The 22,321-nt window shown below is 38.9% G+C and overlaps 1 protein-coding gene across 1 annotated transcript in view; it reads left to right on the forward strand.

The window, feature by feature from the left end:
* LOC150106173 (vesicular glutamate transporter 1-like) overlaps positions 1–22,321 on the forward strand; it is a 108,232-nt gene that overhangs the window by 57,879 nt on the left and 28,032 nt on the right. Inside the window, exons 5-9 of the mRNA XM_090394636.1 lie at positions 207–321; positions 10,170–10,257; positions 20,233–20,319; positions 20,515–20,651; positions 21,909–22,058. Coding sequence (XP_090250762.1) covers positions 207–321; positions 10,170–10,257; positions 20,233–20,319; positions 20,515–20,651; positions 21,909–22,058 — 577 coding nt within the window. The remainder of the gene's footprint in view (positions 1–206; positions 322–10,169; positions 10,258–20,232; positions 20,320–20,514; positions 20,652–21,908; positions 22,059–22,321) is intronic.

Consider the following 22,321-nt stretch of genomic DNA (forward strand, 5'->3'; position numbering starts at 1 on the left):
AATTATTGTGACGTAATGTTGCTTTGGGATTCTAAACCCAATTTTAGTTTTATTAATTTTCCCCGCTTCGGATAAGAGTTTGCGATTTGGGGTACAATGATACGAAGGCATTTCCAAACGAGAATTTAGGAATGGGGAGCATCCCCAACTCCGCGCCAATCACGCATTCTACTACTAAGAGCGGTTTTTCTTGTTTCTCTCTGCAGGGTGTTTGGGACTGCGATCATGATATCCGCACTGCTGAACATGTTGTTACCGGGCTCGGCAAAGGTGTCGCCTGTCTTAGTGATATTCGTCAGGATAGTCCAAGGTCTCGTAGAGGTAAGTGGTTCGTTTCAATGGTTATGCGCATCCACTTTTCCTGCCATATACGCGTAACAGTTAGAATTCTCTCCTCCGAATCAGAACAGAATCGGCTTCTATTTCTGAGAAAGATAAATTAATCCCCCCCCCCGTTGGCTGCACTGCTTTCACATACTCGCACAGCAAAACATGCGGACGTCTGTTGCACACAGTGGGCATACTTGGAGAAAAAAGAGAAACGATTGCATTTCCCATTTTTCCCCTCCATCCTTTGTTTATTCGTGATTTCAGTCCCATAACAACTCGTTGTAGGGTTCTCAACATGCACTGGATTGCATATTAATATCAGCTTCTAAAACCTCTTAGGAAACATACACTTTCTTTTCAGTAAGCACGCCTGGAGATTTTTCCAACTGTCGGAACGAGAATTTTCTAGTCCTTTCGAAGTTTTTTATTATGAAAACTGCAGATTTTAATTACAATAAAATGCAAAGTAGCATTCATCTTTTCCTACCTCGAGGAATCGGAATGAAGGACTGTGCACTCACTTCTCGGATATCGTTTTAATTCATTTTGCATTAAACGTTTGAAAGCTGTCTCATTAATCAGATAATATCTTCTTTTTTTCTTTTTTTCAATCAAAAAATCATGTTTATTTGTATGCTTCCTATAATAGTACAAAATGTTGAACAACCATACGTGTAACCTAAGAGCAACAGCTCATCCAGGTTACGATATGCATAAAGTTACAAAAATTGTTGTAATGCATTTTCATTAAATACTCCTATGTACATTCATATAATATACATATTATTATAATATAATTACATAATAAACTCGCAGATAAAATAAAATGTCATCATACAGAGAAAGTTGCATAACAATTAATTAGGAACAAAATAAAAAAGCAGTTAAATAGCATTTACGTTTTACGTTTTACACATGAGACTGGATATGTGAATACAAATATGCTAAAAACCAATCATTTATACAATTAATTTGAACAGAGCTTCCTCGTTTCTGTGGGAAAATAAATACTCTTTGATTAGAGTTTTATATTTGTTTGGGTTAGTTTCATTTCTTATTGTTTGTGTTGAATATTTTGGCGCTAAATAAGTATAATGTTTGTGTGTTGCTTCTTTATTTGCTTTCGGAACTAAATATTTTAGGCCCTTTATGTCTACTAAGGAAAGTGTCTTGTTGGATATTTACGTATTATCATTTTAAAATCTTTTAAAATATTTATTCCTTCCGTCTTAAAATCTTTTTAAATAATATGTGAATGACAAAAAGGATAAATAAGTGAGGACACGTGCTATCAAATAAGTGGAGGAACCGAATAAAGCAAAAGGAGACTGCGAAGAGAATGAAAAATGAAACAATGATCAACCGGTTTCCCCTTGAAATCTACATTCAATTAATGATAGACTGATGAAGCAAATTTGCTTAGCGGCAAAAATACGAAAAGATGGAATCGGAGGTTTTCATGAGAAATTCCAATTCCCCCAACCGAAATAGCAGACAAACAGGGGAGGAGTGAGGGGGAACTTCCCAAGAAAGATGACTGCAAATGAATGAATGGTAGCTAGAAAGAAGTGCTCAATAAGGCCATTGAAAAAAAAAGAAAGAAAGAATGAGTTGGTAGAAAACGAAGGAGCACTTTAGGAATCAGAAACAAAAAAACCTCTTCCATCCTTCCAGCATCGAAAGGAAACGTCACTTCGGTCGGTGCAATCCGTATAAATCTCGAGGTAGAGTGGATCCCTGTGGGCCGTTGCTAAGGAGATGATCGGTGAGTACAAAGAACGACGACGTGGTCTCGTCTGGTGGTCTCACTCCGATGTTTTCAACATCAAAATGCGATGGCTGGCAGCACGTCGGAATACACCCGTTGACAATCCTCATACTGAAAGAAAATTCTTTCCTGTTTTCGAACATCCGTCCATAACATAAAACATTTCGCCTCCTCGTGTTTCTTCACAGATTTTTAACGCAAGCTGAACATTAATGATTTTATTTCCTTCTTACGTTATCGTGTGCAGTAGAATTTACTGCAATCTATTTTTCGTTCATGTTTTTATTTTATGCTATACTAGGATATAGTAGAGAGATTGGACAGTTACTCGCGTATCCTAAGAACAAGCGCTCGTCCAGGCTAAAATGAGCAAAAAATTACAGACACACAGCTACGTAATACGTCATCACATACGCAAGAAAGAAGCGTAATATGCTTCTTTTAGTAACTTTCCAGAATAATAGGAACAAGGGGAGAGGAAAAAGTGAGGACGGCCAAACAAAGCTTAAAGCGATGATTGTCACGCGCCAACAATCATCGCTTTAAGCTTTGTTTGGCCGTCCTCACTTTTTCCTCTCCCCTTGTTCCTATTATTCTGGAAAGTTACTATAAGAAGCATGTTACGCTTCTTTCTTGCGTATGGAATATTCGCTTGTGCTGAGCCGAGAAATAATTCAAGCACTCTCGAGAATCGGATGAGAGCGTGGATTGGACGGCTTCTCCGATGACAAGCCAACGCGATCAGCGAACAAACAGGCGCTCTTCAGTCGTAGCCATAAAGAGAGGAATTCACATAATCCCGAGGCAGTTTATTGGGATTGATAAGAAGCGGTCTCTTCTTACTTCCTGAGGGTGTATTTCCGCTTTTGCACGTGTCCGGCAGTGGCGCAATTTCCGCAGCAGACAATCTCTGCCTTTCTCTTGGTGTGGAGTCCGTTTATGGAAAGATTATCTCTCTCTCTCTCTCTATCTTTCTCTCTTTCACACACAAGCACGCACGCACACTCCTTCTTTATTTCTTTCTTGTGGAGTTTGATTTCATCTTTTAATTTTTGTCGCCTCTTCCCTCTTTTATATCTCCGCTTCCTCCGGATTTCTTTTACTGCATGTGTGTGTGTGTGTGTGTTTCAATATCCGCCACCCTGATCACGTGGCTGGCTGTCTCCGCATAACGAACGCTCTCCTCGAGGCGTGCATTAACCAGTGGCAGGTATCACGTGGTCGCGCGCTGAGCATCCCTGCGGGGGATGTCGTTCGTATGCATGCAATTGCCGGGGATTAACGCGCCGATTTCTTGCCCATCTGTTGACGCGGTTTCGGAGATTACCGCGGATTTTCGCCGTGACGTGGCGCTTTTCTCGGTTAGCGGTTGCCCGGACGACGTGATCCGGATGGCTGCGAAAGCTTTCTGTTCGCTGCTCGTCACGTGGTCTGCGGGATTAAGTCGATGGCGACGCATTTTCCATTCCGCTCCGATCGACTGCAAATGGCATCGCGTCCTTCGCTCGAATGCCGGGTTGGGGGAAAGGCGAAAAGCTCGCCGCATTAGCGAGTCGCTGTTAGCACAACGGGGCGGTTTATTTCGGATTGATTTGCAGAGCGTTCAAGCGATGCTCGAAAAATCCAAACGAAACTTCATTAAAAGCGATTAACGAGAGCACAGTTCTGCGCGTGCGCTCTGTAATGTCGCTGGATCGAGAGGCTCGGAACCGAACATCGTCGGAATGATCTCAGCTCACATCGTAATGAAAGCTCCCGATCGACTATTTTTTATTGCCCGTAAGTTTACGAAGTTATCTTGTAGACATCCTGTAACCCCGCAGCAATCGGAAGCTTCTGCAACTATCGAAGAACTCGCTGGCTATCGTCCAATAGGTTGTCAAATCTTCGCAAATCTTGCGAGTCGAATATTTTATGCATCGCAACAGCGGCACTTAAATACCAGCGTGAATGTTTCAACTTGTTTGTGCGTTTTGAATTCTTGCATTCGAAATGCATTCAGGAATGTTACGACACCAAATCTTAAGACTTTGTTAGCTTAATATTTAATGCATTAAGACATATTCACAGGTATTCGGTTTTCTTTTTTACAATTCATATTCTTCTTCTTAATCAAAATCGCACGTGAGGACTTGTGACCAGACGTGTTAGCCTTCTCCATCTGTCGGTCTTGCTAAGTGAATTCAAGAAACCTTATAGCAGCAATTTGATTTGGCCATTCCCCATGGGTGAGCCTCTTCTTCTAGTTCCTGGCATCTTGTCCTGCAAGAAGAGTTTTTCTATGTTTTCTCCCTCTCTTCTTGAGATGTGTCCAAAATATTTGGGGATGCTTATCTTCACCACTTCAAGATTCAACTGATCTCTGATGCTCATGTTGGTTCCTTTCTCTGTCCAAGGAACTCGAAGCATTTTTCAAAGCAAAATTAAAACTCTATGCATTTAATTTTATTATAAAAGAAAATATAGTTTTTTTGCATTGTCATTTCTTCACTTTAATCTCGACATGGACATTTCAAGATGCAGAAAGAAAGAGGAGACTCTTCGCTTATTATCCACCTTCTCTTTCGCTTAGTAGGGAGCATTCGCAACCATCCAATTAGCGAGACCCCTTTGGATCTGCGACTCTGCACACTTCACCCTTTTATATTTTGTATCTAAACCTGAACTTAGTACATTTAAATGACAAACAAGCGTTGGCTGGTTGTATTCATTGTGGGAAAACAGCAATGGGAGGACTATTTCAGAAAATGGAAGTACATGGAATGAAGGAAGACGATGAGAAGTTGGATCGGTGATTCTGGAGCTGAATGACACACCACGGTGACTAACAACTGCGCACATTCTGTGGGAAAGCAACTGGAGATAGGTCAATGAGAGCGAGGTCATCTATTATGTGAACAGTCTTTTTCCGGATAAAATCAAGCATTCTGAGGCAGGTTTTTGGCGCACCACCTCAGACATGATAACAATATAAACTGATCTTAGTTGGTAAGGAAGAGTAAGGCACCGGCTTCCCTAGAAAATAAGAACGACGGGATGTGTTTTGTAGCATTAAATATTAAGAATTTTTCCTCGCACCACTTGAGAATGACTAAAATATCGGTGGATGTTGTAAGCATATTTCACAGAACACCCTGAAGCTTGACTTATTTGAGTACATGGTTTTGTGAATGAAGACGAAGAAGAAAGGAATGGGGTGTGCTGTCATCAGCAAAGCCATCACTAGGACTGCCAATTAGAGCGAGAAGATCGCTGATGTATTAGAGAAAGAGTGTAGGATAAAGCACAGAGCCGAGGATACTGGAGCAATGACTGAAACGTCATATGTGAGAGAATCTTCCAAACAACCAGAGAGGAAAAGAAAGCTGACAATCCACTCACAAAAGGTAGACGAGGAATCATTAGATGACAGCTTGAAAAGAAGGCGCTTGATGTCAGACTCGATCAAATGACTTGGAAATATCAAGAGCATCCAGATCAGATTCTCGAATCGTTTTCATTGTGGATACGGTTAGCGAGGAGGTTTCATATGAAACGAAACTGGCGATATCCATACTGATTATCCCTGGTTGTCGACGACATTCTCCTCCTTCACTTCAAAGAGTATTCAGGCGAAAGCAATGGGACCATACTTGGATGGCTGACTTTTATTCCCTTCTTCAGGAAGAGGCTAGATAAAAGCCTGCTTCCATGCTGCTGTACAGATGCTAGTTGAGTAGGACAGCTTGTAAAGGCGAAACCGGACAGGTGTTATTTCTGGATCACAAGCTTTCAGTACAAGTGGAAGGACACGATCTTCGCAAGAAGACTCATTATGTATCAAAGCTATTGATTTCTTTCCTTATTTCCTGCTCTCAAAACTCCGAGGCGACATAATGAGAATAATTTGTGGAATTGTAGGAAGAGATTTTTCTTGCTCATGTAAACAAGCGTTAGAGATGAAAGGAGATGTCAAGAGGTCGGTTTTATCTTTAAGAGATGTTGCCAATGTTCCATCGGGACGCGAGAGAGAGAGAGAGAGAGAGAGAGAGAGATGGAAACATAGTAGGAAAGATGTTTTTATTTAACGTCATTAGCAAGGAAGCAAAAGTCTTGACTACTATTTGAGCAGAAGGCAAGCCATTTGGTACCCACAGTCCTTTAGGTTTGATATTTTTGTAGTTCTGTAATGCAATCTGTAGCCATTGAGAGTATGCTGCACTTCAGCTTGGACTGATTTATCAATTTACTGGAAAGCCGAGGAATAGAAAAACGGTGGGAAATTTATGTGGAATGAGAAATAAAAGCACGCAAACCAGTAAGAATAGTTTTAGTTATTAGAACAGAGCAGTTGCCTGAATCAGGAGAGAGGGAAAACAAATCAAACCGAAAAGAGGCACACAAATCATTTGTCCTCATTTGTTTCATTATGGTGCCATACAATGCGAGGTTGAGATTGTCTGAAAAAAGACGATCTCTATGAAAAGATATACGGACAAAGTCGAGATCAGAATGTATTTGGTGGTAGAGCTAGTCGAGAGAGTGTCGGAAAAAGAATGGGACATCGGTAACTTAGGAGGCAAGTTAAAAATCCTCAGCATATCATTACTAACAACAAGCAGGTCAGCTTCTCCTCAAGCTTGTGATCTGTGTTCAGCCGAAATGAGGGTTGAAATATCCAAGAAAGATTATCTCTCTGGTTGAGCTAGTGCACTGCACGTGATCGCTTTCAGGAACAAATAAGGAGAAAAGGTCAGCATAATCACTGAATCAGGAGAAGTGCAAAGGTTAGCAAGTCCAGCAGAAAATGAGACATTGGATTCAGAAGCCAAAGCAGATCATATAAACTCTTGGCATGGTATATTAGGACTGACAAAAGCTCATCTTCCACCCTTCTTACGGAAGGCATCAAGCTGATGTACGAGAAACCCACACATCAGCTTGATGCCTTCAACTCGTACTGGGAAAACATTTAGGCAAGCTGTAGTCGAAGAGGATGCCAGGTGCTCACTGATGAAAACCGATTATTACCACTTACTGATGATTTATTTATTTCGTATCCAAACACAAGTAGTACATCAGAAGTAAGTGGTACAACATGATTTACAACAAATTAGGATACATTCCAATGAGATCAGCTTAGATTTGGTAGGTGAATTATACAGGGAATAATAATTAAATATGAAAAAAAGGAAACTATACATAACTTATATACAATAAACATGGTCAGATGTTCCTCTAATATCTTGCACAATCAACTGTTCTTTCTGTGCAGGATATTAGGTCCTCTTTTGCACAAGGCGATGGAAGAAAGGGACAAGAAAGAAAGTGTTCCATGGACTGGGTTGTCCCACACTCACAATTGTCTGGGCCAGTGAGGTATCCCCCATTTGATGAGGCTTTGTTTGCAGTGTCCTGTGAACCGGAGTCTGTTTAGCTTTTCCAAGTATTCCAGTCCAAGTGGGCAACACGTGAAAGATATTCGGCTGTTGGAATACCAGTATTATTTTCAGGATGTAATGCAAGCCATTGTTAAAGTTGTCTCTTGGAGGTTTAGATGATTCAACAGTTGTCAGGAAGCTATGTCGAGATCTTAGTCTTTGGGGCACTGCGGTCTGGCCGAACAGTGGTGGCGTTCATCATTCATTTGTCTGCTTCTTTCATCAGCTGAGAATGCAGATCTTCGAATTGAAAGGGGTGCAATACCAGCCAAAGTATTCACGTCTTTTAGTGGTATTGGTTTCAGGCATCCTGTAATTAAGCGGAAGCTTTCATTCAATGCTGGATCAAGTTTTTCAGAATGGCAGTATCTGGACCATACTGGAAGAATAGCAAAGGGCCAAGGCAGAAGATCTCAGTGTGCTAGGGTCTGCACCCCATTTGGAGAAGGTAAGCTTTCTTAGTATGTTGTTCTTGCATTCACTTTTGCCTTTGTTTTTTCTATGTGGGTTTTATATGAGAGGATGCGATCAAGAGTCACACCGAGGTAGATTGGTTTCCAGGAATGTTCTATATTAGAGCGTTCCCAAGACTGTTGGCTTCCTTATTGTTAAGGTGGAAAAGGCAAGTCTGGGTTTTCAAGGGGTTTGGTTTTAGTTGATTGCTGGTATAGGATGTGGTTAGACTATTTAAGGCAAGTGATAGAGCAGTTTCAATGGACTTGAAATTTTTTGACTGAGTAGCTATGGTAAGGTCATCAGTATAGATAAAATTTCTAGTTCCTGGAAAAATGGGGAAATCATTGACGTAGATGTTGCAATGTAATGGTGATAACACACTTCCCTGGGGGAGGCCATTTTTTGGTCGTGCCAACAGCTCTTCCTACCCCCAAGGTCCACGTAAAAGCGTCTGTTTTCCAAGAGTGATTGGATCAGGAGGACAAGGCGAGTCTCTAGTTATTCTGTATATTTTATTTCTGAGTGTGAGATGGTTTATGGTATCATATTCTGCAGTTAGATTTACAAAAACTACTCCTGTGGCTAGTTTTTTTTTCTCATAACCATTTTCTATATGTTGAGTGAGGTTGAGAATTTGTGATGTGCGGGATTTGCCTTGTCTAAAGCCAGCCTGCTCAGCAATAAGATGGGGTTCGATTAGGGGTTGTAGCCTATTCAAAATTAATCGTTCATAGAATTTAAAGAGGTTGCTGAGTAGTGATATAGGTCTGTAATTTTTTGCTTCAGTTGGGGTTTTCCCTGGTTTCAGAAAGGCCATCACTTTGGCATGCCTCCAGATAGTTGGCATCCTTAGGGTTCTGAGGCAAGTGCTGTATAGGTTTAATAATCACTCTTTAGTCCCAGTTCCAAAATGTTTAATCTGTTCATTAGAGACATCATCAAGGCCTGCAGATTTTCCAGGTTTTAATAGGTTTATGCCAGCGTTGAGTTCAGTGATGGTGAAATCTAAGTCAATCATATTTTGTTCCTCACTTTGGGTTGTAAGTATTTTTTGTGTGTTTTTTGGTGAATTTTCCATTCAGCAGCTGGTGAGCAATTTGATTAGCTGTTACTTGCGGATATGGCTTAGTGAAATCCTTCCTTCTTTACCACTTACTGATGATGTCAGTAAGTGGTAAAGCTCGTTTATTGCTGTTCAGTTCCGTGATGTTAGTAAAGTCTTTGCCGAAGTGTTTTGACATAGAGTTTTGTTGTCTTGTTGGATTTCAATGGGTTTTTGCAATTTTTTGAAATTTCGATTGTTTTAGTGAAGATTTATGAACCACAGTAAGATTATAATTCTTATGCCGTCTTTCATGTTGGTATACTGGAAAAACACTAGGAAGGAAGGACTTGTGGACAAGACTCCCGCCTGTCGAGTGCACAGATTCCAATCTAAGTGGGGCCATTACAACACACCGGTGCGACCCACAAGCTGCTCATTCGGCTATCTCCAGGCACAATCTGGCAGAACAAGCAGCAGCAGAAGGTTATTCGTCATTTGGAAATTCCAATCGAAGTGTTGCCAATATGTTTTAGTACCGTGTACTAGCTGGTGGAGGGCCTGCGGAAACAGATTCTGCACTTTCTAATGAGGAATTTTTGGCTCCCGACTTGAATAGCTGTGATGTGTAGAGCATGCTTAGATCATCAGCATTAATTAATACTCGTATATCCGGGCACCTGGACAGTGTTCGTAGCGTTTCACTAATTCTCTACTGAGGCAATCGAAGGTTATGATCTCGTATGCTGCGCATCACTTTTTAAACTTACAAAGTTGCAAGAGTTAAACGCTGTTCGATTACTCACATTTGCAAATCCATTACGTTTGTAATGATTTTGATGCTTTCTTTTTTAATTTTCCTGGTGGTTTCTTTTTGTTGCAGAACCTCTGCAGCATTACTCTGCTGACAAGCAGGGAAGCGACTTTCGTAGGGGAACATTCAAACAAACAGCTTTTAATCAAAAAGAAGCTTCCGATTTACATTTGGATTATTTGATTGTTTGGATTTATTCTTTAGGATACAAGCATAGCACTATACCTTTAGAGAAAGGGTACAAGTTTAAATAATATCATTCATCTTTCGTGCTCATCAGAGCAATCTATATACTTGCCAACTTTTGTCTAATGCCGAGCATGTTCATTTGCATTCCAGGGAGTTACCTACCCAGCATGTCATGGTATCTGGCGACACTGGGCCCCTCCAATGGAGAGAAGCCGACTGGCCACACTAGCGTTCTGTGGTGAGTATCACTTCTTTTTTGTTTTGTTTTTTTATTTCTCGGTTTTAGTGAAAAAAATGCAACAAACTGTATATATTCACAAACAAAAGTTTGCAGCTATTGAATACAGGAGGGTGTGCTGAAAAGTTGTAATAATCGCCATGAAGGAATTGAGGTAGAACCATGTAACTTACATATTATTCGACATATTCCCAAGAAGCGTTGTATACTCTGCTGCTTCATTTGCAATCTTCTGAGAAAAAAAGTCATTCCCTTGTTGCACAATCCAGTCCTTTTTGTTCTAAGTGTTTATCACAACTTTTCAGCCCTCATAATCCCATATTATTGAGAAGACTGCGAAAAAAAGAAAGAAAAAAATATTATTAACATTTGATTTCTATGATGATGAGTAGTTTCCTTTCATCCGTACGGGAAGCTCTGCTACCATACTAGGGAGATGATTATAAGCAAGGTAGTTTCCCGTTGCCTTCCTTGCCGTACTATATCCTATGGCTGTATTCCTGTATTCCGTGTGTTCAAACACAGGGTACAGCCATTGGATATATATATATATATATATATATATATATATATATATATATATATAGTGTGTAGTGTATACACTACACTACATATACACTACACACTACTATATACACTATACAGGGTGTTCGGGATAAATTTGACATATTTATAATTAATTATATTTTTCCGTAAGTTACATGTATTAACACACACTTCTCTTCATTTAAAAGTTTGGACCCTTCTTCATTCATATACAAGATGTCAGAAAGGATGGATAGCTGGAACCCACCTGAATCATGGAAGAGAATAACTTGTATCATGATGATTCGTGCCCGCTATCAAAATAAGGATATTACGACTGCTGCCCAATGCTCCCTGAATACAGTAAAAACAATCAGGCATGAACTAGAGACTTGCAATGGTGACTACGAGGATGTAGCAAGAAGAAAGATCCCTAGCAGACGATCTGATTGCGTTCGTACAGCAGAATTCCTCGCAAATCTGCAGGAACAGGTGTTGAAGAACCCTGGCATTGGAATTCGGGCTTTGTTCGTGGAGTTGCTAACTGTAGTCAAGCCCTGGATAACAAGGGTAGCCAATGGTAGGCCGTATGTATGGCAGCAGGATTCGGCCCCTTGCCACACCTCTGGGAAAAGTCAAAAATGGTTGTCTGAAAATTTCTACGACTTCACCAGTCCAAATGTTTGGCCTCCAAACTCCCCAGACCTTAACCCCATGGATTATTTTGTATGGGGCGCAGTTGAAAAAGACACCAATCGCACTTCCAGTAATACAAAAGCCCAGTTAATGGATAAAATTAAAACAGTTTTTGCGGCCCTTCCCAGGGAGACTGTAGCATCAGCTTGTTCGAGGTTCCGAAGCAGAATTGAAGCTGTGATCGATGCTAATGGTGGTTATTTTGAGTAAATCTTGTTGATAGTATTGTAATTAACTCTGCCTGTAATGTTTTTTTGTCAATTCATTAAATTTAATAGATACAAAGAAGATTTTCTTTTTCCTTACGAAACTGTCAAATTTATCCTGAACACCCTGTATACACACTATATACATTTATGAAAACACCACCAAACTACAAAAAGACATACTGTTGTAGTAGGGTCCCACTATGGATTTTATTACGGGTAGCCTTAAAGGTGCCCTAATAAATCGAAGGTCTCATTATTGGAGGCTCTAGTTTCAAGGATAGCACCTCCGTAACATGATCAGTATAGATGAAGCCATTTGGTTAGAAAGAGAAGAGTTCGAAAGAACCTTTAGTAGGTTTTTATTAACAGAATGCGAGTTGAATCAGGAAGTTCATATCCAGGTTTTTCTTCCTTGAAGCAGTTTATTCATCATCAAAATAGGCAAAGATGCTAAAAGAACGACACACGCCATTTACCCTAGCAGACAATGCAGATAGGATTAACTGCACTGTCATAAATAATAATCCAACTTACTTGGCTGTGATGGGCCATTGAGTGTAATGTGAAGGGGAAGATGGCATCGGTTTAAACGACAATTTAAAGCGGTCTTTTAAACATATGCCCAACTTTATTAGAGGTTCATTAGCAGTATGAAAGATAATCTGCAGTGTATTATTTAAACAAGTTATGGAACGTGTTTTGTCTGTTTGTAATGGAATACAGAATGCGTGATCATTTAAAAACTAGATCTGAATTTGTATTTTTTCATGATTTCTGGATATTTTCTCATCAAAACTATTTTCTAATAACACTATCCTTCCTCTCTATCAAAGAATATTACTTAAAAAATCACATTTGCCATTAGCAGGGAGCGCCTAACAGTCAATCTCTGCATAGCAGAACACAAGGCGACTCTCACATCCCGTTAACACCGAAGATCACCTCTTAACAGTCTTCTTACAAATATACTCTATATGTTGCATTTTCTCTTCATAATTCAGACTCCTCCAAATTATTTTCACCATGCCATTCTCAATCTTGGATCCTTTGGCGTTAAAAGAATGGCAAATGTAATAACCTCATTGATATCTACTTTTCCTGTCGACCATCGGATTAGTATTCCTGTTCTGTTTTTCTGGTCCAAACCCCTGCTCAGGCAGAATAACAATTAAATTTTATTGGAATGAACATCAAAATTCCACCTAAAATTCTGACCACTATTCATCACATGTGTTTCAACAATTACTTCAAAGAAGTTTTAAGCAATGAATTCAGCATATCAGAAGTTGCTATCCCAGAAGCTCAAGCATAACACTCAACTTATAACGCATCTTGCAACTACAAATAATAATAATGAGATCGAAATCCGATTTTGAAATGAACAACTGCTGCAAACTTGCTTACTGTCCAAATGGCTATCAACTCTTTGGTCTCTCGCCAAGGCCAATTGATGCAGCTTTTAGATCCATGGTTCCACTGTCCTCGAATCTAGATGTAACCCACAGAACATCACCCAAAGGCATGGCTTTCACTGGCATCACTCTTCTCCAACTGCACTGATGAGCAAGGCAAAGTATCTCTCACTTTATCAAACTGCTCACCTCATTCTACTCCTAGCCTTTCATCAGAAGGAAATCGTAAGAATATTGAATAACTTGAACACCAACACGTAATTAGGCGCGAAAGTATCTTCTGTATTGTCATCAATGATATAATCAACATCAAACTTCTTCAACAACTGTAGGTGTACCAGCAAATTAGTGACCAGAACTAAATTCGCCACTGGATAGAGCTGATCTTCTGTACTTCACAACAATTTGGGCAGAAATTTGGGGGTGAAATCCGGAAGAAGGTGAACCAAGTTTGTTTCTTTCGCATGGTTGTTTGAACACATCTAAGGAATTTGATCCAGTCTGGCAGAGTCCTGCTCAGAAAACCGCTATCTTATGGCCTTTTCCATTTGGAAAATGGAAAAGGCATTAGAACCATAAGAACGACTATAAAGAAATCGGGGGGCCCGATTTCTTTATAGTCGTTCACTATGAGACGACAGATAATTTCCTCTATTCAAATTCAGACATTCTACTCTGAAATGCCACAAGGGTCGTCTTCCTTTAGAAATCCCATTTGAAATGTTGATATGACAGCACATTAGATTGCTCTCTTTCATTCGGGCAGTCTTGTAGTGCTGAATCATGACAAGATTAGAGATCTTCCGTAGTCAATATACCTCTTGTTGTAGCAGCTTTTCTTATCGCTCTTCAGTGAGGATGGAATAACCTAGTGAATTTCAATGCTACCAAAATGCACTTCTCTCCAATTTCTCACAATCCCCTTACTTTTGATCAGCTTAGATCTCCAAACATGGTCAGATTTCTCATCTTGAGTTGAATTATAAAGCAGAAGATACAATCCGGCTGATTAATTTTCAGCCGGATTTTATCTCAATAATTACTTCTCGCCTGAGCAACTTCTAACATTGTATACATTTGCAACCAAATACTGCTGACACATAGAGAGTGGTGAAGCCAAAACTTCTCTGAGATCCTATACTGAAGAGGATAGTCCGAATAATCGATGACCTTCCACTTCGCTCATGGATTCACTGCCATTATTCTTTCATAGAAGTTTGGTTTCTTCCTCATGTCTCTTCGGTCCTTTCCTAGACAATGATCATATGAGCAAGCTATCATCACCGACTGTCTTCTAAAGCCGTAAGAACTAGGGTAGTTGCTAATCAATATCCATTTACCATCCAGCTCCAAAAACTAACAGAACCAGTTTCTCTTTTTCCTCTTTAATTCCATTTTTTTCTGTATTTGGAACCACCTTTTCACTTTGTCTTTCCCAAAAACCTCAGCAGATCAAACCACGTCAATGGATTCCTTCTTTGTTCTTACCTTGCTACCCACATAATGGACCAATGTGCTATGGGCCTTCGACTTCCATGTGTGGGTCAGATATAAGAAAGCAAAGAACCTCCTCAAAAGCGTCCAATAAGGTTGTCAGTAAATGGAAGAGAAATCATCTGCTGCCTATCAAGTCCCTACACCTCTCCATAACCTGGTTTGAAAGAAAGTTCAAAGAAGCCTGTGAAATGCTGAAAACATCATTTCACAGGCTTCTTTGAACATCATTTCATCCGAATCTAAACAATAATGACGGATTAGTAATTCTAAGAATCTGGAGAACCCATCTTCAACCCATATAGCATCCAGAGCAACCCTAAACAGAAGAAAACCTTAATATCAGAGGACTTCAGAAATTGTTTAATGTAGTTCTTCTGTAAAACATTTTTTATCATCGGTATATTATTGTACTGATAAGCATGAAAAGTTTATTTTATTTTGTGAATTAATTTTTAATTTTGCATATATTTTGTTTAATAACATTTTTTAATTTAACGTTTTCTTTCACCGGAGGTCAGGCTAGGGTAAACGATTAACAAAGCATTTAGATTCGTGTAGTGTCATGTAGATTGTGTCTTGTACATATGTATGTTTTCCAGATGATAACCACAATACAGAGATCGAAACATCGAATTAATTACTGTTCTTAATCATAAGTAAAGTAATTATTTCAACAAGTGTGTTTTTGTCTCTATAAATTCTTCGCCATGAAAGAATCACCTACCACCTAATTTTTGCTTATGGCGACATAGGGAACTCTATTCACAGAGATGACCACTGTTCACACGTATGGTCCTCAACACGAGATTCATTTTTTATTATGAAAAATGTCCTTGTTAATACTGTACATTTGAAACACTCTCAAAAAGGAATCTTCAACAGAAATAGCAAATTAACTATATTATTATTATTATTTTTTTTTTTTTTTTTTTTTAAGTATTTAAGTAAAAATTTTTTTACTTAAATAAGTTTTTAAGTAAAAAATATTTAAGGTGAAACACTTACGCCACTACACAGTCATGTTAAAACACTACTACAGCCCAACATATAGAGTAACCAGAACAACATATCAAATAACAAGACCACAGTCAACAAACTACATAACATATAAGTACAACAATCACCACGGCAAAGCCACCCGAAACTTCTACGTACCTGACATGATAAACAAACTGCCGTTCGACAACAGAAACCTAGGAACATACAGAGAGCTGAAACAGGCACTATATAAATATTATAGCGAGAATGAAAATTAGAGCAATTCCTGTTTCTCTCTCCCCCACCACATACACACACACACAAACCACGACAACCTCCCCTCTCAAAAAACTACCACTACAAGAACATAAAGAAACAAACACACCATGTCTAAATCCAACCCTATTTGCACAAAAAAAAAAAAAAAGTTAAACTGTAATAGCAGTCAAAGTCTTTCAAACACGTACCAACAAACAGTAAAATCAACACGTTGATTTTACTGTTTGTTGGCTTGTGACCACCATAGGAACACAACCATGAAACCACCACCCTCTGTCATCTATTATCTTCCTCAGATAAGCTCTGCTAAGCTTCGAGGAAGAAAATTACTAACTTGCAAGTATCTGTTATACACACTTGTAATGCGTTATAAATATTATATACATATAATTACTCCAGCAACTATGTATGCAATTCATCTGAGACATAAAAAAATAAAAAATAAAATAAAAAATAAATAAATAAAAAAAAAAAAATTCTGTATAATCCTTATTGTAAATACTGTAAATATTATTATTGTATGTAACTTATACTGAGACAATAAAATGTAAAAAAAAAAAAAAAATTATTATTATTATTGAATTAAGTGAGTATGCTGCCTTACTGCATTGTATCGTGAATTGTGTGCACATTGGTGCCAATCCATATTAATTAGTTAAAAAAAAAATGTATATTCATATTTATAAAATGTACTCTGCATTTTGTATATCGAATTTTCGTACTGTACAGAAAAGATAATATGTTTTTCATTGTGTGTGTGCAGATACTCTGTGTGATAGTAAACCTTATCATTTTCATTGTAAAAACAAATAAGTCGTTTATAAAAAAAAAATAAAAAATAAAAAAAAAATTATTATTATTATTATTATTATTATAATATTCTAAATTCAAAAATTCTGTATAAACCTTATTGTAAATATTGTAAATATTATTATTGTATGTAATTTATACTGAGACATAATAAAATGTTTAAAAAAAAATAAAAATTATTATTATTATTATTGTTATTATTATTATTTCGGGCAACTCCAAGGAGTCAACAGACTCATCGAGGGAGGCCCTAACATCATGTCTAGAACAACTATTCGATTCACACAGTATCCATCATACCTCGCCTTGAACTTATGCACGGTCATAGCACCTACAACAGACTCTGGCAGCTTATTCCACTCATTTACCACTCTAAAAGTAATAAACCCAGCTCCAACACCCCTGCTAACCACACTCTTGCCCAACTTCCATGTATGGCCGCTAGTCCTCCCACCACGAGTCCTATTCTCAAAAATATCTTCTGGATTAATGTTATAGAAACCTTTCAGTAATTTGAATGTCTCAATCATATCTCTCCTTATCAACCAATTTCTGCAACCCACAAATCCTCAACCTGTTCTCATAAGGTTCATTCCACAGACCTGCTATCATCTTGGTCACTCGTCTCTGGATCCTCTCCACCTCCTCCCCATCAAGAAGAAACCCTGGCGCCCATATCTGGGCACAGTAGTCTAGATGGGGTCTTATGAAGGCTCGATATAGTGGATCAATAACTTGTTTGTCTCTGCTTGTTAAAGTATTTTGCAGCAACCAAGAGATTTGATTAGCTGATTTAGCGACTTTTGCAATCTTCCCCCTAAACTTCACCTCCCTATCTACCAACACTCCCGAATCCCTGGCCTCATCATTCCCCTGGAGTACGGTTCCACCAATGTGATATACTGCTGCTAATATTTTTAACTCCAAAATGCATAACCTTACACTTTGCCACATTAAATTGACATCCATTTTCCCTAGCCCAGTTCTCCAAACTATCGAAATCATCCTGCAAAATTTTGACATCCTGTGCACTCACAATTGCTCTACCCAGCTTTGCATCATCAGCAAACAAGTGAACACTTCCTCTCAGATCCTTTCCTGTAATGCCAATAACCTGTGGTCTGGAAGTGCCAACAAAGTCCAAAAATTCTTCATTCCTGTTCCTAATACTTCTGACATTTGTATACATGAATTGCAGAAGCCGATTTGTCCCATCCCTAATTTAATGCGAACTATCGCATTCTGATTCGTGGTCTTTCCTACTTGCTTGGGCATATTACACACATCACATACTCAACTGTCTCCCTAAAATCTGCATATCTACTCCCCCCCCCCTTAATAACTCTAGTTTCCCTGATTCTGTACATTCACTTCCATTACATTCGACAACACCTTTTCAAGTCTCCGTACACCAAATCCATTCAGATGTAAACCATCCATTTTATATAAATCCTTTCGCCCATCGAACTCATTCCACACATCCACAAATTCCACACCACTCATCAAACATAATTCACGCATAAAGTCATTAGTAATTATGGCCCTCCTTCTATACTCTTCACTGTCATACCGCGGCAACAGACTTCCAACCTAACTCTCTCACTCTTCTCTTTTGCTACCTCAAGCAATTCCTTCACATCCTCACTCATAGCCATTTTGTTTCCTTTCAAATCATTTGCCACCACTATCAATTCTTTCACCCGCTGCTTTTGCATTCTAATTGACTCGCTTACATTCTTAACGTTTGCACTTTAAATCTCACATTCTTTACACTTTTTGCACACATTCACTCCACTATCGTTGTTTAACCAGACTCCAACCGCTCTCCTCAATGCATACATTTCGCAAACGGTACACTGAATCAAATCCTTCAAGTTAAGATTTTTAGACAAATTTGGGGACCTGGACACCATCTTTGTATTCCTCTTTATGGGAGCCATGTGCACAGATAATCGTATCTATCAATTTACTATTAAAATACTCAAAAATACACAAAAATCACCCAGACTCGCTAAAGTAATAATAATAAACAATACTATGTAAATACTATGCAAATTCATCAATTGTTACTCAAAATATCACTTATCTGTTCAGGAGCTATCCACAAACAAGACATACCATATAGCCCTCTAGTGGATATTTCTGTGGTGCAATTATACTTTGTACCGTGTCAATACTTAATAAATACCTAAATAAATACCTAATCAATACTTAATTAATACTTAATAAATACCTAATTAATACTTTGTACCGTGTCAGGCAATGCCTCTGGCATTGCCTGACACTGTACATAGAACACTTCTCAATACGAACATGGAAAAACTTCTGTAAATCGCAGAGATCTCCTGAAATATGTGGGAAGTTTCAAAATACTCCATTTCTTGGTTTCTTCCTCATGTCTCTTCGGTACTTTCCTAGACAATGATCATATGTGTTATGTGCGAGTATATGTGTTAGTGTGCAATATTTCAAACCATTAACGTCAGATATATCTGCTGTAATAGCAGGTACATTTTAATCTGTTCTTAAAATCGTCTCTCCTATACGAAAGCATTCCTAAATTTACACGAATAAAAATATTTGTCCCTGAATTAATTTTCTTGATTTAGATGAAAATTTTATGAAGTAAAACTGTTAATGAGATGCATTAGGAACAATCAATTTTCCCGTATTTTCTAAGAGCCAATCAGAACATCCTTATGCAGTTTCAGTATGTGAAGTGAATTAATTGAATTTAAAATGGCTTGCATATTTGCGAACACAGCTGGAAGCTGCATCGAGAGAATGTTTGTTCACCTGATGTCATTGCAGAAGTCATATGAAAGATTGTCAAGAGGACAAAGACAGGTCCTCGACTAATAATTATTAACAGGATAGTTCACGTTTACTTGGAACTCCAATCACCAATCCAACGAACAAGTAACTGGATCCTAGTCTTAGACTTTTATGAGTAAAATGAGTTTTCTGAATGAACGAGGTTGTGTGCTATGAGGAAGAAGCAACTCAAGCTTCTTCAGGTCAGCACTTTGTTAAGAACGATCCCAAGAATTTCTGCGTTCGATGGAACTCGTGATGGATCCACATCAACTTTTCCATAAACGAGCCGGAAGACAGAGTATCTCCTCAATCGGTTAAAGCAGCGAGTCACTTTGATAAATAGAACAGCGTACAACATGATTCTCCCCCACCCTCTTGTGTGATACTGATTTGCAATTCCGTTTTGATCGATATTTTCACGAGCATTGTTCTGAAGTGGCATCTATAATTCATTCGAAGCATTCTTCTACAGGGAGGGGAGAACGTACAAAAGCAGAAGCCGATCTTCTTCACTCTTCAGCTAGCAACTTACAAAGCCAATATTGCTTCATATTTTCGTTGATTTAAACGCATCTATAAATTACTGCATTATTTCTCGCTTTTTTACCAAGTTTTTAGTCGGTAAATCATGCATTACATTGAGCACCCAATCACAACTTCCACTGATTATCGCTAAAATAATTTCTAGACAATCCAATGAATTCAGTCCAGCTGGTTTGCAGATAGTCTACTTACTTCTTTTTCTCTTGCAGGTTCGTATGCAGGCGCTGTGGTGGGAATGCCTTTATCGGGGATACTCACGGACTATGTTGGATGGCAGGCGTGCTTTTATTTTTATGGTGAGCATGACGGCTATTTTTAGTTATGAATTTAAGAAAGAAAAAAGCGTTGCGCAAGCATTCAGAGAAAATCAGCTAAGATGTAGTAAAATACTTCAAAGAGAAAGAGTTGAATTCCTTTTGTGTATCTTAAGTTTGGTAATTGTTGTGACAGTTTGCTTGGTCGTGTGCAAAGCGTGTTGTTTGTTCTTCCAGGCGTGATGGGTCTCGTTTGGTACCTCTTCTGGGTATGGTTGTCCTTTGAGAAACCCGCCAGGCACCCCACCATAACTCAAGAGGAACTCATTTACATAGAAAACAGCTTAGGACACGTGGCCCAGACGTCGCCTACAGTACGTACACGAATTGTTTTGGAATTTTGAATTTTTCAAACGCTTTTATTGTAATTGCTATGAAATTACGTTTGCGTTTCTTAAAATATCACGAATTCTGCTTACACGAATGGGCACTCTGTTTTGCTAGTGAACACATTTCGTGCGTTTTCCGATCCCACCTCTGCCCACGATACAGAATCCTGCACTCAACATCGATAAAAAACGGAAAATGATTACCGTGCAATGATCAGTCGCGCATCCACTCCCACATTGAACAATAACCTCTTTTCATCTTCTCATAATTGAAAAGTCATTTATTTTAAGAATGGAGCACTCTCGTTCACCTCTAGAAATAAAATTAAATGATTCAAATAGATGATTTTTACAAACAAAAGCAACCAAAGAGTGTTTTTTCCTGGAATAAAACCAAGTTTAGATATTCGATATTGAGGCTTAGGAGTTTGCATCTCCATAATGAGCACTTACGTAATAGAAAGATGCGATTAGCGTTGGTTTCCGTTATGTTTATGGGCCATCGAAGAACCAGAAAACGATTTCGAATCAAAGCCAACGGATATTTTGGCATGTGTTATCAAAAGCGTTGGACAAATTTTTAAAAGTATTACAGAACTGTACAAAGTTCGATGGCACCTGTGGTATAACGCTATGCTCGACCCTTCGTAGGCTGCGAAGAAAGGGAAGAGACGCTCTTAAGGCGCAATTCAAAAGCTTTCGGAGTGAATGTCCTGTGTACATCGCTATGTTTACTACGAAAAACCTGGTTTCGAATACAGTCTGTGATGCGAAGAACCCCTCGTGAAAGATTTTTATGAGGGGTCTCGTGGTCCCTCTTTTGTGGGATGTTTTCAAAAGTGAGAGTTTACTGCAGGAAACACTCTGCGAGGGATTTAACCTCAATTTCGAAAACATTCCATAAAAGAAGGACCACGGTAACATCCCGAGAGAGAACGCACACGCACGCTATCGCAGACTTAATTCGCATCCTCACTTGCTTTTGGCCGGAGAATTGCAGCCAACCGAACTCATTCCGAACTACGGTTTCTTTTGGTTGCTTCCGCTATGTAAAAACCCACCAAAAGAGCAAAACCGCCTTCACCAAGCGAAACAGAGAGCAGAACTTCTTTCACACAAGACGACGCCTGCTTTTTAAGAGCGATCTCGTCTTGTGTTCGATGACTTCAACCATTGCAATTCATTTTTTTTTTGCTACGAATAGCAAAAAGGGATGTTTAATGTCCGCTTCTCTAATTTCAGCTGAAAACCACTCCGTGGAAAGCTATGCTCACCTCCATGCCCGTTTACGCCATCATCGTCGCTAATTTCTGTCGGAGCTGGACGTTCTACATGCTGCTTATCTCGCAGCCGATGTACTTCAGGGAAGTGTTCAAGTTCGACCTGGACAAGGTAATATTGCAGTACTGATTATAATGACAAGTCGCTTGACGGGTTTAACCATTTCTCTATTCAGAGTGACTTCTAATACTGTTTTTTTTCGTAATGTGGCTTCCGTCAATTTTATATGAATTTACGTCTTTTCTATTTCAAAGAAAATTCGAATGTGCGTTTCTGATGATGTGAGGTTAATGCCTAAAACGCAGACGATTAATTCACTTACAGAACGTGTACCACCTTCGATTTGATGGTTTTTTATGTGGCTCACACCTACG

Source organism: Typopeltis vanoorti, chromosome 6, assembly GCF_054136105.1.
Source record: "Typopeltis vanoorti isolate ZY-2024b chromosome 6, IOZ_Tvanoo_1.0, whole genome shotgun sequence".
Taxonomy (NCBI): domain Eukaryota; kingdom Metazoa; phylum Arthropoda; class Arachnida; order Uropygi; family Thelyphonidae; genus Typopeltis; species Typopeltis vanoorti.